Below are 16,925 nucleotides of genomic sequence, written 5' to 3'. Positions count from 1 at the left end.
GGGTTTAGACACCCACTTTTCAGTCTTTTGTTATTTTTTTAGATGCTCCATGGTCTAGTATGGAATTTGGACAAGAGTTTTTAATTAAATATTTGAGATATTAATTATTGGCAATTAATTATTAGATTGTTTAGATACTTATTTAACTTATTAAATGTTGCAATTATAAGGCTAAAGTATGAAAATTTGGTTCGTCTGGCTGATGGAATGTGTGGGGTGCCAATCACATGTAGAGGATATTTTGGGACGTGTCACCCAACCTTTCACATAAAATAAGAGAGAGGGAATAGGAATTACCAAAAATAATCCCATTATTACCAAAATATTCCTGAAAAAAACTTATAAATCAACGAGATTAAGGTACTAATAATATGTTTAATAGTGATTGAAATTGTCAATATGCTTAAAACATGTTTATATTACAACTCCCATAAGTAAAGGGTACAAAATGGGACAAAAATAATATCATCCCCAAAAAGACAAGAAATAAAAGGCATATGCTTCCAGTTATTCTGAAATACAAAATGGAGCATCCATTTAGCTTCCGGTCCCTCTAATTTCAACCTAAATGCACTTCTACTACTAAGGACTTACTATGAACCAAACTAGGTCCATTTAGTTCTGAAATTCCTGAAATTTTCGTTAATTATTCAAGATGAAGAGATAAGCTGCTTCAAATTGAACTCACCAGTGCTAGAATTAACACAATCAAACCCACATCCACATTGTGGAGACGCATAAAAGTTATCAATAGGAAAATCAGCAGAAGCAATACCGACGGAGAAATCAAGCTGGTCACCGTCACGAGTAACTTCCGCAATATTAATCCAAAACAAAAGCAGTTTTACCTGCACACCTTTCAAGTTCGCTACTCTATCCTTGGAAATTTTACCAGTAACTTTACTCATGTACTTGAGACTGTAACCGTTTATGCTGAAAGTGCACGTTTTGTTCAAGTAAACGGCGAAATTGCCAGTGCTTTTGTTGAATTCGTACCTTGTCACGCCTTTTGGGAGTAGTCCCACCGGAAAATCGTATTCCTGTATAATCTCGTACACTGTGGGGGACTGGGATTCCTTGCCGGCGACGGCCGAAGAAGCTGCAGAGAAAAGGACGAGAAAGATGCATAACGGAAGAACTGAAGAAGACATTTTGACTAGTTAGCGACCCCAACTAACTTAAAATTGAGAGGTAATTGTTACTGCTATTATTGAGTGGCTTGAATTTGATACTTGTACTATGGAATAATCTATCCGTTTTAATTTACTTGTCTTACTTTCCTTTTCTTTTAGATCTGTATTAACCTAAAATAAATTTATTTCAAATTTAATCTCGTAATTATTTATCTTTTATAACAAACAACGGTTAGTATATTACACACTATTCACAGTAGTAAATAGTAGATGACGTGAAACACATTTGTGTACCTTCCCAGACTATGTAGGGCCCTTCTCTGTTTTGCAGGAGATGTTGGGGGAATGAAAGAGGGGTAGTTGGACGTTGAATGAAACCTGGGTAGGTCGCTTCGCGGTAAAAGTTTTTGTTTAACTATTGCGTATTTTTATTTTTATTTTCATAATAAATTAATATTTCATACGTTTCAATTTATGTGAACTCATTTGACTGGATACATATATTTTGTGTGACTATAAATTATTGTATAAAGGTAAATTATTTCCAAATTAGTTCCTCGGCAACAACACTAAAATTTGATCACGCCCAACTATGCCTTGTAAAAAGGACTAAGCGGTCGTTGCAAATATAATCCGGTTTACAAGTGAAGAGTCGAATCTCACAGAGAACTAAGGCTTAGCTACAACTGTTCAATATTACTAAAAAATACAAGTCCAAATAATTTTTTAATTATAGAGATTATAATATTTATTTCTAACTAATAAACTAACAACTATTATAAAGTAGTAAAATTTATCAGCTAACAAGGATGAAATTTTAGACAAGACTAAGAAGGACTAGAGTTATGATTTCCCCAATTGTCGGAATCCTTCCCGCTATGCTTTCTATAATTTCGCCTAAGTTTTCTCTACCGATCATGAGTGCTTTGAGTGTCGTAACTCTCTCTCTCTCTGGAGTAATTACTATAATTTACTAGACATATTCTCCCGAATTACGCTAGCTGGCATTAAATACGGCTCACTCTGATAGCACCAAGATTTTGTTATCCCTAATCCCACCTTTAAACCCTTCGTATTGATCCTCCATATACGTTAGGAGTGATGTTGTTCAACAACTACCTAAATATGCACTCTCTCCCGAGTAATACATACTAAATAGGCACAATCGATTGAGAGTTATTCAACCACCCACAATATAAACGTAGTTGAACAAATAGAGAAATCCAACGGCTCAATTATATAAAACCATAACAAGAATTTATCCTACAAAAGGTTCTATCAAAACTCTAGATAACAAATTAGCTATTCATAATAGTATGCAAAACTAAAATACTAGAATTCATAACCAATAATGGAAATAGGAAGAAGGAAGTGAAAAACTTGTAGAAGAATTCTCCGCCTTGCTCCTAGTGTGTTCTTGCCTCCTTAGGTCAAAATTGGGTCTAATGTCGGTTTCCCTTTGTCTAAATCTCTAATGTCGGTCTCCTCTCCAATTGATGTTTAATGACTATTTATATGTGTAGGAAAAATGTCTTGTAACGATCTGACTTGTCGTTTTAAGAATTTACGCCCCGTTCAGTGACTTAAGGTTTCGAGTAGCCTCGCAATATGTATTATGACCCGCGTGTGTGGTCGAGTTTGAATTACGAATAATTCGGAGTGATTTGGGACACTTAGTTCCTAAAGAGGGAGCTTAAGTATTAAGATTTTGACCGTAGTCGGAACTGTATGAAGACGACCCCGGAATGGATTTCCGTTAGCTCCGTATGATAATTTTGGACTTAGGAGCGTGTCCGGAAAATTATTTGAAGGTCCGTGGTGGAATTAAGCTTGAAATGGCGAAACTCAAAATTTTGGAAAGTTTGACCGGGGGGTTGAATTTTTGATATCGGCGTCGGAATGCGATTCTGAGAGTTGGAACAGCTCCGTTATGTTATTTGGGACTTTCCTGCAAAATTTGACGTCATTCCGGGTTGGTTTGATAGGTTTCGGCACGAGTTTTAGAAGTTGAAAGTTTTTGAAGTTTATAAGTTCGATTTGTGGTGCGATTTGAATTTTTGACATAATTTGATGTGATTTGAAACCTCGAGCGAGTCTGTGATATGTTATGGGACTGGTTGGCATGATTGGATGGGGTCCCGAGGGGCTTGGGTGTGTTTCGGGGTGGTTTCGGACCAAATTGGAGCTGTTTGGACTGCTGTGGCTGAAGTCTGGTTTCCTTCTCCGCATTCCCGAAGAGGAATTTGAGGGGCTGATGATTTGTCCTTCACGAACGCAAAGTTGTGAACGCGAACGCGAAGAAGGAGCATGGCAAGCCTTCGTGAATGCGGCCCAGGCAACGCGAACGCAAGAAGAAAGGATGATAGGGGCCTGGGGTCGTTTGGCCTTTGCGAACGCGAAGCGTGGAACGCGAACGCGAACGCGAAGGAGTTGGTCAGCTGGTCATCGCGAACGCGACGAGGGGTTCGCGAACGCAAAGAGGAAATGATATTGGCCTTCGCGAACGCGACGAGGAGGTCGCGAACACGATGAAGGATATGAGGCAGTTGGGTTTTGGCCTTCACGAACGCGAGACAATGGTCGCGAACGCGAAGAAGGCATATCTGGGCAGAATTAAAAGTCCCAAAAATAGGGGTTTGAGTTCATAACTCAAAATCAAAGTTGGAGCTCGGTAGAAGGCGATTTTTGGAGAAATTCTTGCGTGGGTGTTTGGGGTAAATGATTCTTATCCAGTTTTAATTTATTTCCATGATTATGTCTTTGGATCCATCGTTTAATTCGAATTTAATGGAGGAAAAATCAAGTTTTTTGTAAAATCTTCCAAAAGCGAAAATTTAAGATTTGGAAGTCGAGTTGTTATTGGAATTCGATAAAATTGGTATGGTTGAACTCGTATCGGAATGGGTGTTCGGATTTCATGAAAATTATGTCGGGTTCTGAGAGGCGGGTCCCGCTTTGACTTTTGTTGACTTTTGGAATAAATTTTTAAGTCGACGTATTATTATCCGTAATTATTTTCGATGAATTTTAATGAAGTTATACAATTAATTTGGATAGATTTGAACTTTTAAGAGGTCAATTCAAGCAAGAAGGCGATTTTGGAAGATCGGCATAACTTCAAAGAGGCAAGTGTCTTTCTTAACCTCGAGTGGGGAAAATTTCCCTTAGGCATTGAGTCTTATGTGCAACTTGGGTAATTGAAAACCATGTACGCGAGGTGACGAGACGTACTTGGTTTATATGTGCAAATTTTATTGAATTAAAAGTCTTGAGCATATTGTGTAGTAAATTGAATAATTGTTGGCATGTGTTTAATCATCTACTTGTCGTGCCTAAACCCTTGTTGTTGACTTTGTTGTTATATGACAATGTGATGCGATTTTTATTTGATTATTTATGAAATTTCGTGAATTTGCTTGTTTGATAATTATTGGAATTTAATTTCATTTTGAATTTTTCCTTCTGTAAATAATTAATTAAATGAGCTTAAAAAGAGGTGTTTATATAATTATTGAAAATTTGATCTTTTATGAAGACTTTGCTTTATGTTAAGTAATTTCTATCTCTAATGATTGTTATGGGTGTTGTACACATTGTGTGGAGCATTTGGCTATTTGCTGTGAAATTAATTGACTTGGTTGTAGCTTTAAAATTTGGTTGTGGCCATTGGGCAAATTATGATATGAATTGATTTTTGTTATGTTGTTGTGATAATTTTCCATGTAAAATATTGTGTTGTGTGAGTTGTTATTTTGGAGAGATAAGGGTGGCATTTCACCGTTGATATAATGTGGTTATAAGGGTGGCATTTCACTGTTGTGTTTGTTGGCTATTGTTATTGTCTGGGCGGAGCGATAAGGGTGGCTAAAGGAGCGATAAGGGTGGCAATAGGAGCGATAAGGGTGGCTATTGATATTGTCTGGGCGAAGCGATAAGGGTGGCTATAGGAGCGATAAGGGTGGCAATAGGAGCGATAAGGGTGGCTATTGTCAGGGACGATATGTGATGATGTGGGGTTGTGGTGTTGACAATTTTCAAGTGATGTGATTTTCTTGTATTTATTTTTATACCTTGTGCAACTTGTCTAGTTGTTAGTAAATTGATAATAATCTGATTTATGTTGAAATTGGGAGCCTGTGGCTATTGCCAGACGGTTTATAAAATGAAATGTGGGCACGAGGTGCCGTGAATTATGATATGAGATTGGGATATTGACACGTAAATTGTCTGTGCAGTTGTGATATAAAAATGTGGGCACGAGGTGCTGTGATGAAATGATAATGATATTTGGCACGTGAATTATCCATGCAGTTGTGATATGAAATGAGGGCACGAGGTGCCGGGAAAATATGATGATTTAATTATCGGCACGAGGTGCCGTGAAAATATGAAAATAGGCTGAGACCCGTATTTACGAAAAATATGAAAATGGGCTGAGACCCGTATTTTGATGATTTTAAAATGAGGTGTCACATGGTGACTTTTTAATTGAAAGAATTATATTCAAAATATTTATTTGAAAGGATTTTTACTTAGAAAGTATCATATAAAAGAATTATATTTTGAAAGATATTTATTTGAGAAAATTGTATTTGAAAAGATTTATTGAAAGAATTGTATTTGAAAAATAATTATTTGAGAGAATTATATTTGAAAGAGAGTTATTTGGAAGAACTATGTGAAAGACATTTATTTGAAAGGCTTGATTTAATTGGGTGTAATTGTGTTTATTAATTGTTGAGTGATATTAATGGTGTTCTTGTTGTCTGTTGTGCATATCACTGGTTGTTTTATCCTGCCTTTATTATTATTTGTTTCCTATTATTTTATATATTATATTGCACAGGTTATTAGACTTAGTGAGTGTCTTGACTGTATCTCGTCTCTACTCCATTGAGGTTAGTCTTGATACTTACTGGGCACCGCTGTGGTGTGCTCGCTAAACACTTCTGCACATTTTTGTGCAGAGCCAGGTATTGAAGATATCGGATTTGAGCAGAGTTAAAGCACGATCATAAGGATTCAAGGTAGAGCTGCTTGGCCGTCGCAGTCACTTGGAGTCTTTTCATTTCATTATACTGTTAATTTATAGTCAAACAGTATTGTATATTCGGTTCTCGTGATCATTACATGTATTCAGTTAGAGTTCGTGACTCAATACTACGAGTCTTGGGAGGTTGTGTATTGTAATTATTTTCGCTGTTAGATTTAAAAATAAAAAAAAAGCTTCAAAATGTAATAGAAATCGGCTTACCTAGTTTTAGAGACTAGGTGCCATCACGATGCCTGTGGTGGGATTTTGGGTCGTGACAGGCCTAGACAAAATAACCAAATCCAAAACCAAAAAAAGACAAAATAAATTTTAAAACCCGAAACACACGTCGCCTCGTTGTAGACCTCGCCTAGCGAGTTCAAACGCGAGCTCCACCTCGATTTATCCCTCGCGTCGCCTGCTTCTCTGCTTCAATTCAAATTCTGATTTCTTCTGCCTAACTTTCCAATTCTTATTCTTGTTTTCTTCTTTTTCCTTTGCAATTATTTCTTTGTCTCTTCAATCATTGTCTACTTATGTCAGTATAATATTTTCAATTAATAAATGATTATGAACCATTCTTAGTTAGTGTATAAAATACACATAAAATTTTTATTTTATTCTCAATTTCGTCTTCAACGTACTTACATATAAAATAGACTCAATTAAGCACAAATATAGTATAGTTTAGCATTAAAGCACCTAAATATAAGGTAAGTAATGCACTAAAAATATGAAATTATAGCCAAACATCACTATCCCTCACTTAAACGTTGCTCGTCCTCGAGTCAACTAATAATTTATACTATCCTTGAACACTTTGTTTTTACATAATTGAGGCATACTACACCAATGACCATGGTTAATTGCAACAATTCAACTTTAGCATATGCAATCACATACACTTTCCTTTTCTTATGCCATACTTCACAAATATTCACAACAAAGATAACATGCTCATAACAATGCTAGCCTCAAAAACCGACTCAAAAGTCACAATGCACTCATGGCTTGAACACTCAACATTCTTGAGAAGCCTAATAACGTAACCTATCCCTCGTGAAACTATGTGCCCTCACAACAAGAACAAGAGAGTAAGTTGAATCCATACATTCAAATCAAATGCTCATATATATTTCAAGGACTCATATATATCAAAGAAAATCTCTCACTCTCACAAAAGAAGTTTCATGCATGCAATTGGTACCATAGGCTTGCCCATAATATAAATCTCTACTAATGTAGGCTCACTCGATCTAAAATCAATTAGGACTTTTTTATGGCTGTAATGCAGGCTAAGGGACGGGTATGATATATTTAGGAATAATGGTTCACCCTCCTAAACACTTTAACACATCATATGATAACTTAAGCGCAATTTCCTCAATCCACTTTAGTTTCATAACTTCAATCACTTCCAACAATATCCCCTTTTTCTTTAAGCACTACTTTAATTCATACTCACTAGCAAGAACAAGACAACAATTTATTAATCTCTATTTTTCTTTTCTTTTTTTCTAGATTTTTCTCTTTTTTTTCAACTATTGTTGTTTAAATTTCCGCTAGTGGTGTATTATTTTACAAAATAAGTGCACCTTCCTTCCATTCATTGGTTCCACTCAAAAGCCACCCCACACTTAAAACTTTCTTACTTCTTTTAGTGCTCATTTCACAATTGAAGTGCTTTAAGAGGTAAAAGGATCAAACCAATGTCAATTAAAAATAAAAGAGTATAGGCTCGTAATGTGGGTACCAAATAAAAGTCTATAGGCTCAAAAGGGATACTAAAATTTCGCTTCAACTCACATACCGGGCAAGTTCTAGACTCAATCACAAAAATATGGACTACACAATTTCTGACCTCACATGGCACATGACTCACTAAAGACAGTTTCATTCCGATTCTCAAAAAATTGCAAGTATTCACGGAGCCACAAAATATTAAGCATTAAGCACAAAGTGAACATAAGTCAAGAAAATGAGACATATGCGTCAATATACCTGCTATCTGACTCAATAAGGCATCATAAGCAATCTCAAACTATAGGGAAGGTAATACACATGCTAGAGCCTAAATATGCTTTCAAGAAACGCCTAGGAATTTTATCTTCCTTCTTTTATTCCCTAAATCCTATTCTACTCTAAAAATAAAACTATGACCCGGTTCAAACTACATTCCATGGAAAAGAATCGAGGCATAAAGAAAAATCACGTGGGATTATTACACTACCTACAACGAAAATCTTTTTTTTTTAGACTTAAATCCCTCAAGAAATCTGTCTAGGAGATCCATCGTCGAGAAAAGTCCAATCTTTTCTATTTTTCGAATTTGTTTTTAAAAAAACTAATGAATTAAACTAAAACAACTAAAATAGCATAGAAAGTCACCCACACAATCTCCTCACCCCACACTTAAAATTGTGCATTGTTTCCAATTCACACCTATAAATATAAGAGGATAAAAGAAACTCCCTGGTAGGCCAAAGGCCGAATCACTAGCAGCTCATGGGGTACTCAGACTTCTCCTAGGCCTGGTCCTTCGTGCGAGTACCTCACACTTAATTCCAACCATCTGGGTTGCTGTTGCTTTTTTTTTCTTCCAATGGCCTTGCTTCCCATGCTCCTAGAGAAATAAAAAACAACACTACAAGAATAATACAATAATAAAAAAATAAAAAAAGTAAAAAGAAGTAATGCTGGGTTGCCTCCCAACAAGCGCTTGATTTAACGTCGCGGCACGACGTGAATCACTTTATGCCTCCACTTCAAACTTATGAATTGGACCCCAAGTTTTGATTCAAGCTTATGATTTTGCTCCTGGAGTGGTGGAATGAGTCTAACTGTCCCAAAGAAACAATGTAGTATTCTGCACTTCTTGGCCTTTGCATGAGGTGTGTAATCCTGACTTTGAGGCAAGAAAAATTTCAGAATGTAGGCACCTTGTTCCTCATTCCTTGACTCCTCAATTGGCTCGGATGACTCTATCTCCATATCATCATCCAATTTTAATGTAGAAAAAATGTTTGGAGTGAGGACCAATGCGCTCAAACACATAAACTTCAGGACTTTCAACATCCTCAACATCAATGATACTGGAGTCAAAAAATTTTATATCCTCAATGTCCTTGGCTGACTCTAGTTTCACTTCTTCAACATTGACATCCTCAAATTATAGTTGGCTAGGTTGTTGATGTTCTACTCTGACCTCCTCAATTAGCACCTCAAATTCACGCTCTTCTTGGCTACTATCCCCCAAATTGGCTTGCTGAGCATTAAAAGCTTCAACCACTTGACTAACTTGAGCCTCCAAGTTGCGAATAGTTGCCTCTTGTGTTTCTATCTGTAGTTGTTTCTCATTATTTTGTTCCAGAAGGCACTTTAATATATCCTTGATCTCCTTCAGGTCCGCATCCCCAGGTTCTTTATTCCTATTAATTTCATAAGAAAAAAGTAGAACCATCATAGTAAGGGGTTGGAGGAGGACAAGAAATATAAGCACAACCATGAACGTGACCATTTTGACCACCACACACATCACACACATTCCACAAATAAGATTGAGTTGGTGCACATAATTCGCTCTCAAGAACATTTTGAAAATTCTGCCACGGGTGGTTTCCTTCACAATATGTATACAGATCAAAAGTAAAATTACCAACACCTAAACTTTCATAATTACAAGTCCGAAGTCGAATCCCACAGAGAACTAAGGCTTAGCTACAACTGTTCAATATTGCTAAGAAACACAAGTCCAAATAATTTTCTAATTATAGAGATTATAATAGTTATTTCTAACTAATTAACTAACAACTATTATAAAGAAGTAAAATTTATCGACTAACAAGGATGAAATTTTAGACAAGACTAAGGAGGTCTAGAGTTATAATTTTTCTAATTATCGGAATCCTTCCCCCTATGCCTTCTATAATTTCGCCTAAGTTTTCTCTACCGATCATGAGCGCTCTGAGTGTCGTAACTCTCTCTCGAGTAATTACTACAATTAACTAGACATATTCTCCCGAATTACGCTAGCTGGCATTAAGTACGACTCACTCGGATCGCACCAAGGTTTCATTATCCCTAATCTCACCTTTAAACCCTTCGTATTGATCTTTCATATACGTTAGAAGTGATGTTGTTCAACAACTACCTAAATATGCATTCTCTCCCGAGTAATACACACTAAATAGGCACAATCGATTGAGAGCTCTTCAACCAACCACAATATAAACGTAGTGTCACGACCCGAAATTTCTCACCGATGGGACCGTGATGGCGCCTAATATTTCACTTACTAGGCAAGCCAACGTTAGAAAATCGTTAAACCAATTCCTTATTTCCATTCAGTAAATAACAATAATTAACTAAGATAAAATATAATAAGTACGGAACATTATAAAACTGTATTAATTACTACCACCCGGATCTGGAGTCACAATTCATGAGCATTCTAGAATTTACTACAAGTAATAGTCTGAAAGAAATATAATTGTCTGAATGAAAGAAAACAACAGTGACATAAAAGGTAGACGGGGACTTCAAGGTCTGTGAACGCCGACAAATCTACCTTGAGTCTCCGGACAGCGGACCAATAGCAAAATATCGATCAACCTGAGCCGGTATCAAAGTCTACACAGAAAGTACATAGTGCAGTATCAGTACAACCGACCCCATTTACTGGTAAGTGTCAAGCCTAACCTCGGCGAAGTAGTGACGAGGCTAGGACAATACACCCACATATAACCTGAATAGTATAATCATGCTAGTGGCAACAACAATAAATAAAAAAATAATGCAGAAATAATGGGAAGGGAACATACAGTAGGGGAATATAACACAAAGAGTGAGAATAATGAAAAGACAGAATTAAACCGAAAATCCTTAAATGAATTGAGCAATTAAAACAACAAGAAAAACTGCACGGCATCACCCTTCGTGCTTTTACTCTCAACCTCACCAAATAAATAAATAGAACGGCACGACATCACCCTTCGTGCATTTACTCTCAACCTCACCAAATAAATAAATAAATAGAAAGGCACGACATCACCCTTCGTGCATTAAACCTCTCATAATATACACGGCATCACCCTTCATGCTTTACACTCTTCCTCACAATATAAATAAGGCATGCACGACATCACTCTTCGTGTTTTACACTCCTCCTCACCAATCACAGAATCAATAACAACGGATAGATAAGAGTGTCACAAAGAAACCAGTATTTTACCCATAATCAATAGCAAAATGTAATCTCAACCTTGAATCAATATTCGAAAGTTACCAAATCTCAGTGAAACCAGATATGAGTCACCCAACATTTCAAATAACCTGCTAAGCATGGATAGTAGAATTTAAGGCTACAAAATAGACAAGAATAGAATTTTACTCGCATGCTATGACTCGAAAATGACGCAAAGATGCTCGTGACCTCACCTATACATCGTATTTAACAACCAAACACGTAGCAAATGAACACATAATACCTATTCTCTCAAGCCAAAGTTAGACACGACACGTACCTCGCTCTGAAGGCCACTTAATTCTTAATCACAACTTTTCCTTTGGAATTCACCTCCAAACCACTCGTATCTATTCAAAAATGACTCAATAATATCAAACATTGCTAAAGGAATCAAGTTTAATGAATAATTACAGATTTCCCAAATATTTCCTCCAAAAGAACAAAAATCGACCCCGTGCCCGCTTGGTCAAAACCCGAGGTTCTGACCAAAATCCATTTACCCATTCACCCCCGAGCCCGAATATGTAATTAGTTTTGGAATCTGACCTCAAATTGGGGTCTAAATCCTCAAATTTCTGAAATTTCTAATTTCTACCCTAACCCCTAATTCTACCATGAAAACTCTAAAATGTAATGGGTAATTGAAAGAAAATGGTTTAGAATCACTTACCAATAATTTGGGGAAGAAATGGCTCTTGAAAAATCGTCTCTCACCGTTTGGTTTTTGAGAAAAATGAATTTTTGGCTAAAATTCCGTTTTTGGATTTTGTTAAGTGCTGGGCGACAGTGTTCATCGCATTCGCAAGAGCACTGTCGCATTCGCGAAGGGTACTTGCTACCAAGCCTTCGCGTTCGCGAGACCCAGCTCGCGTTCGCGATGGTTACTTCCCCCTGGCCTTCGCGTTCGCGAGGCATTGCTCGCATTCGTGATGAAGGAACGGCTGACTCCCCCTCCCCAATGCCTAGCACTACGCGTTCGCAATGGACTTGTCGCGTTCGCGAAGGGTAACGCCCCCATCGCTTCGCGTTCGCGAAAAGAAATCCCTGCCTCATCAGTTTACTCTTCGCGTTCGCGAGAGGACCTTCGCGAACGCGAAGAAGGATATGCCAGACACCAGAATCTGTAGAAAACCAGATTTTTCCCAAGTCCAAAACATCCCCTGGCCTATCCGAAACTCACCCGAGCCCTCGAGGTTCCAAACCAAACATGCACACAAGTCTAAAAATATCATATGAACGTGCTCGCGTGATCAAATTGCCAAAATAACACCTAGAACTACGAATTTAGCACCAAATCAAATGAAATACTCAAGAACACTTTAAAATTTCTATTTTCTCAACTGGACGTCCGAAGGACGTCAAATCAACTCCGTTTCTCACCAAATTTCACAGACAACTCTCAAAATATCATAACAAACCTGTACCGGGCTCCGAAACCAAAATACAGACTCGATACTAACAATGCCAAGTATCAATCAATTCTTAAAAATAAATAATTTTCAGATTTTTAATTTTCATCAGAAATTTATAACTCAAGCTGGAACCTTCAAATTCAATTCCGGGCATACGCCCAGGTCCCATAATTCGATACGGACCTACCGGGATCATTAAAGTACGGATCCGGGCCCGTTTACCAAAAATATTGACCGAAGTCAACTAAAATCAATTTTTAAGGAAAATATTCTTATTTTCATTAGTTTTCAACATAAAAGCTTTCCGAAAACATGCCCGGACTGTGCACGTAAATCGAGGAGGATAAAAATAAGATTTTTAAGGTTTAAGAGCGCAGATTTGAGATCTAAAACATAAGATGACCCTTTGAATCATCACACGTAGTTGAACAAATAAAGAAATCCAACGGCTCAATTATATAAAACCATAACAAGAATTTATCCTACAAAAGGTTCTATCAAAATTCTAGATAAAAAATTAGCTATTCATAATAGTATGTAAAACTACAATATTAGAATTCATAACCAATAATGGAAAGAGGAAGAAGGAAGTGAAAAACTTGTAAAAGAATTCTCCGCCTTGCTCCTAGTGTGTTCTTGCCTCCTTAGGTCAAAATTCGGTTTAATGTCGGTCTCCCTCTGTCTAAATCTCTAATGTCGGTCTCCTCTTCAATTGGCATTTAATGACTATTTATATGTGTAGGAAAAAGGTCTAGACGAAATAATCAAGTTCAAAACCAAAACAAAGAGATAAAATAAGCTTTAAAACCCGGAATACACGTCGCCTCGCTGTAGACCTCGCCTAGCGAGTTCAAACGCGAGCTCCACCTCGATTTATCCCCGGCGTCGCGAGCTCTAACGCGAGGAGATAATCTCGTGTCGCCTGCTTCTCTGCTTCAATTCAAATTCTGATTTCTTCAGCCTAACTTTCCAATTCTCATTCTTGTTTGTTATTTTTCCTTTGCAATTATTTCTTTGTCTCTTCAATCATTGTCTACTCATGTGAGTATAATATTTCCAATCAATAAATGATCGTGAACCATTCTTGTAGTGTGTAAAATATACATAAAATTTTTATTTTGTTTTCAATTTCGTCTTCAACGTATCTATACATAAAATAGACTCAATTAAGCATAAATATAGTATAGTTTAACATTAAGCTCCACCTCAATTTATCCCTGGCGTCGCAAGCTCTAACGCGAGGAGATAATCTCGCGTCGCCTGCTTCTCTGCTTCAATTCAAATTCTGATTTCTTCTGCCTAACTTTCCAATTCTCACTCTTGTTTGTTATTTTTCCTTTGCAATTATTTCTTTGTCTCTTCAATCATTGTCTACTCATGTGAGTATAATATTTCCAATCAATAAATGATCATGAACTATTCTTGTAGTGTATAAAATATACATAAAATCTTTATTTTGTTTTCAATTTCGTCTTCAACGTACCTATACATAAAATAGACTCAATTAAGCATAAATATAGTATAGTTTAGCATTAAAGCACCTAAATGTAAGATAAGTAATGCACTAAAAATATAGAATTATAGTCAAATATCAATATTGTTTAGTTAATTAAATTTTTTCCCATCTATTGCTGTTTGTTTTCTCTGTTTCACGTGAATGTCTAGTTCCCTCACTAGAAGGGGTACTAGAAGTGTCGAGACCTGGAGGTTTGCACAATTTCTTGGAAAAGGTTTTGGAGAAGTTTGGTGAAAAGTTAAGGGTAAGTGACATATGTGTCCGGTTGGTCAAAAATAATTATATTTGCTAGCTAATATATAAAAAGTATTTTTATCTATTATTATTGTATACGGTCGAAATAAATTCCAGCCTTGGCATGTCCGATACGGTTCGAAAGGCGGTGTATCGAAGTAAGATTCCGAAGGGGGGCACGAACTAACCTAGAACCCGAGGAGGCCGGTCCGTGATGAGATCGATATCATAATCAAACTCGAACAAGAATCAAACTATGATGCGGGAAGGTCTATCGTGCTGATAATCCAAAAACCAACCTACATCGACCTGGAATCAATTCAAGGGCTCGAACCAGGGTCGGGCTCGAACCAAGATCATAAATTCGAGCCGAAATCAAGCTCGAACAAAAATCGAGGATTCTAAGCAAGATCGAGCTCGCGGACAAAAGCCGTTGTAATCCCACTAGAGGGAATCTTGGCAGAAATTATGGAAAAACTGATTTAGCATGGGTCTCCCACTGAATGTTTATTTTATTATACTTGGAGCCAAATCTCTCCACTATAAAGAGGCTTGGTTATTATTTCTGTAAGGACATCTTTTTTCTGAGATTTACATTATATCAAAAGTATTATTTCCTCTACAAGAAAGGGTGATCATTACAGTTTCTTAGACTGATTCTCTTTTTGTTAAATCCTAAGGTTCACTGTTTATGATTGCCTTGCCCAGATTAGTTTTTCTCCAATCTATATTCACATTTTTATTTATCTTTGCATTTTGTGTTAAGTTGTACCACATATCTTCGAAACTGCGTATAAATTGAACTCTATCCATTTTTCGGAGAAACAGTTTGGCGCCCATCGTGGGGCCGAGGATAACAGTGGTCGCTTATCTCCGAAAACATCTTCAATTCAGGCTCGGCTACGAATAGCCATCGACCGAATGGCTTCACCGACCGATTACGAGGCTGGACTTCAAGATGAAACCAACAACTTGGCACTACTCGAGATTCGAGCCGAAATACCACTGGATATCAATTCACAAATTGCTTTGGAAGCGAACCAGCATTCCGAACCGGAAAGAAGCATTCAGGGTGGTGCTCGATCCGTAGCCCAAAATACCCAAAACCCAGAGGAGATCGGGGCCAGCTTACGCACGATCTTCGAGATGTTGCAAGCCTAGCAATTAGCGATAGCTCAGCTACAGAGCCAAACTCGCGCACAAAGCAGGCCGGTTTCCAATCCACATCGAGAAGTCACCCCCAGAACAGAGCCTGGCATAGTAAAGTCTGTCGAGCAGGAATCAGGGACTACTCCCGGAATTACTAAATTGCTCGAGGAACTCACAAAACGAGTCGAAGCTAACGACAAGAGGGTGGAAACGTATAATGCCAGGGTCGATCAAATTCCGGGGGCTCCACCAATGATAAAAGGGCTTGATTAAACAAAATTCATACAAAAGCCTTTTCCGTCGAGTGCGACACCGAAGCCAATCCCCAAAAAATTCCGTATGCCTAAAATTCCCAAATATAACGGTACGACCGATCCTAACGAACATGTCACCTCTTACACATGTGCCATAAAAGGCAACGATTTGGAAGATGATGAGATCGAGTCTGTGCTGTTGAAAAAGTTCGGGGAGACCCTCTCGAAAGGAGCTATGATTTGGTATCACAATTTACCACCGAATTCCATCGATTCTTTTGCCATGTTGGCAGATTCGTTCGTAAAAGCACATGCTAGTGCCATAAAGGTTACAACGAGAAAATCAGACCTCTTCAAAGTAAAGCAAAGGCAGGGAGAAATGCTGAGGAAATTCGTATCCCGATTTCGAATACAACGCATGGAATTACCCCTGGTCACCGACGACTGGGCCGTACAAGCTTTCACCCAAAGGTTGAACGAGCTAAGTTCGACAGCATCACACCGGTTGAAACAAAATTTGATCGAGTACCCGGCGGTAACTTGGGCAGATGTGCACAACTAATATCAATCAAAAATTAGGGTCGAGGATGACCAGTCGGGGGCCCCGTACGAACCTGTTCATCAGAACAGGACAGTTATTAATCAAAAGCAGATCGACAGAGAGCAAAGGTCGAACAGATATCGACCGTACGTCGTTGATCGAGTGAATAATGGTTCAACACGCAACGCAGTTCGGAACAGTCAACGAATTGATCGGGGGCAAAATTCTCGGAGGCTTATGAGTAAGAGCGGCTTCGATAAATATGCCGAGCCTATAGATGCACCTCGATTATCAGAATATAACTTCAGCGTTGGTGCATCCGCTCTCGTGTCGGCCATCGGGCGCATCGAAGACACTAAATGGCCTCGACCAATGCAGACCGATCCTGCTAGAAGAAATCCCAATCAAA

The 16,925-nt window shown here is 37.8% G+C and overlaps 1 protein-coding gene across 1 annotated transcript; it reads right to left on the bottom strand.

The window, feature by feature from the left end:
• Positions 1-361: 361 nt before the first annotated feature.
• On the bottom strand, positions 362-1,299 carry LOC104102987 (uncharacterized protein At5g01610-like). Its single transcript, XM_009610849.4, has one exon. The coding sequence runs from the start codon at positions 1,149-1,151 to the stop codon at positions 651-653; it is 501 nt and encodes a 166-aa protein (XP_009609144.1). The 5' UTR covers positions 1,152-1,299; the 3' UTR covers positions 362-650.
• Between the last annotated feature and the right edge of the window lie 15,626 nt (positions 1,300-16,925).

This window comes from Nicotiana tomentosiformis, chromosome 1 (assembly GCF_000390325.3).
Source record: "Nicotiana tomentosiformis chromosome 1, ASM39032v3, whole genome shotgun sequence".
Taxonomy (NCBI): domain Eukaryota; kingdom Viridiplantae; phylum Streptophyta; class Magnoliopsida; order Solanales; family Solanaceae; genus Nicotiana; species Nicotiana tomentosiformis.
This window is presented reverse-complemented; position numbering and strand designations above follow the sequence as displayed.

Excerpts from the sequence above, each read along its gene's own strand:
- LOC104102987 (XM_009610849.4), bottom strand. The coding sequence starts at position 1,151 with ATGTCTTCTTCAGTTCTTCCGTTATGCATCTTTCTCGTCCTTTTCTCT.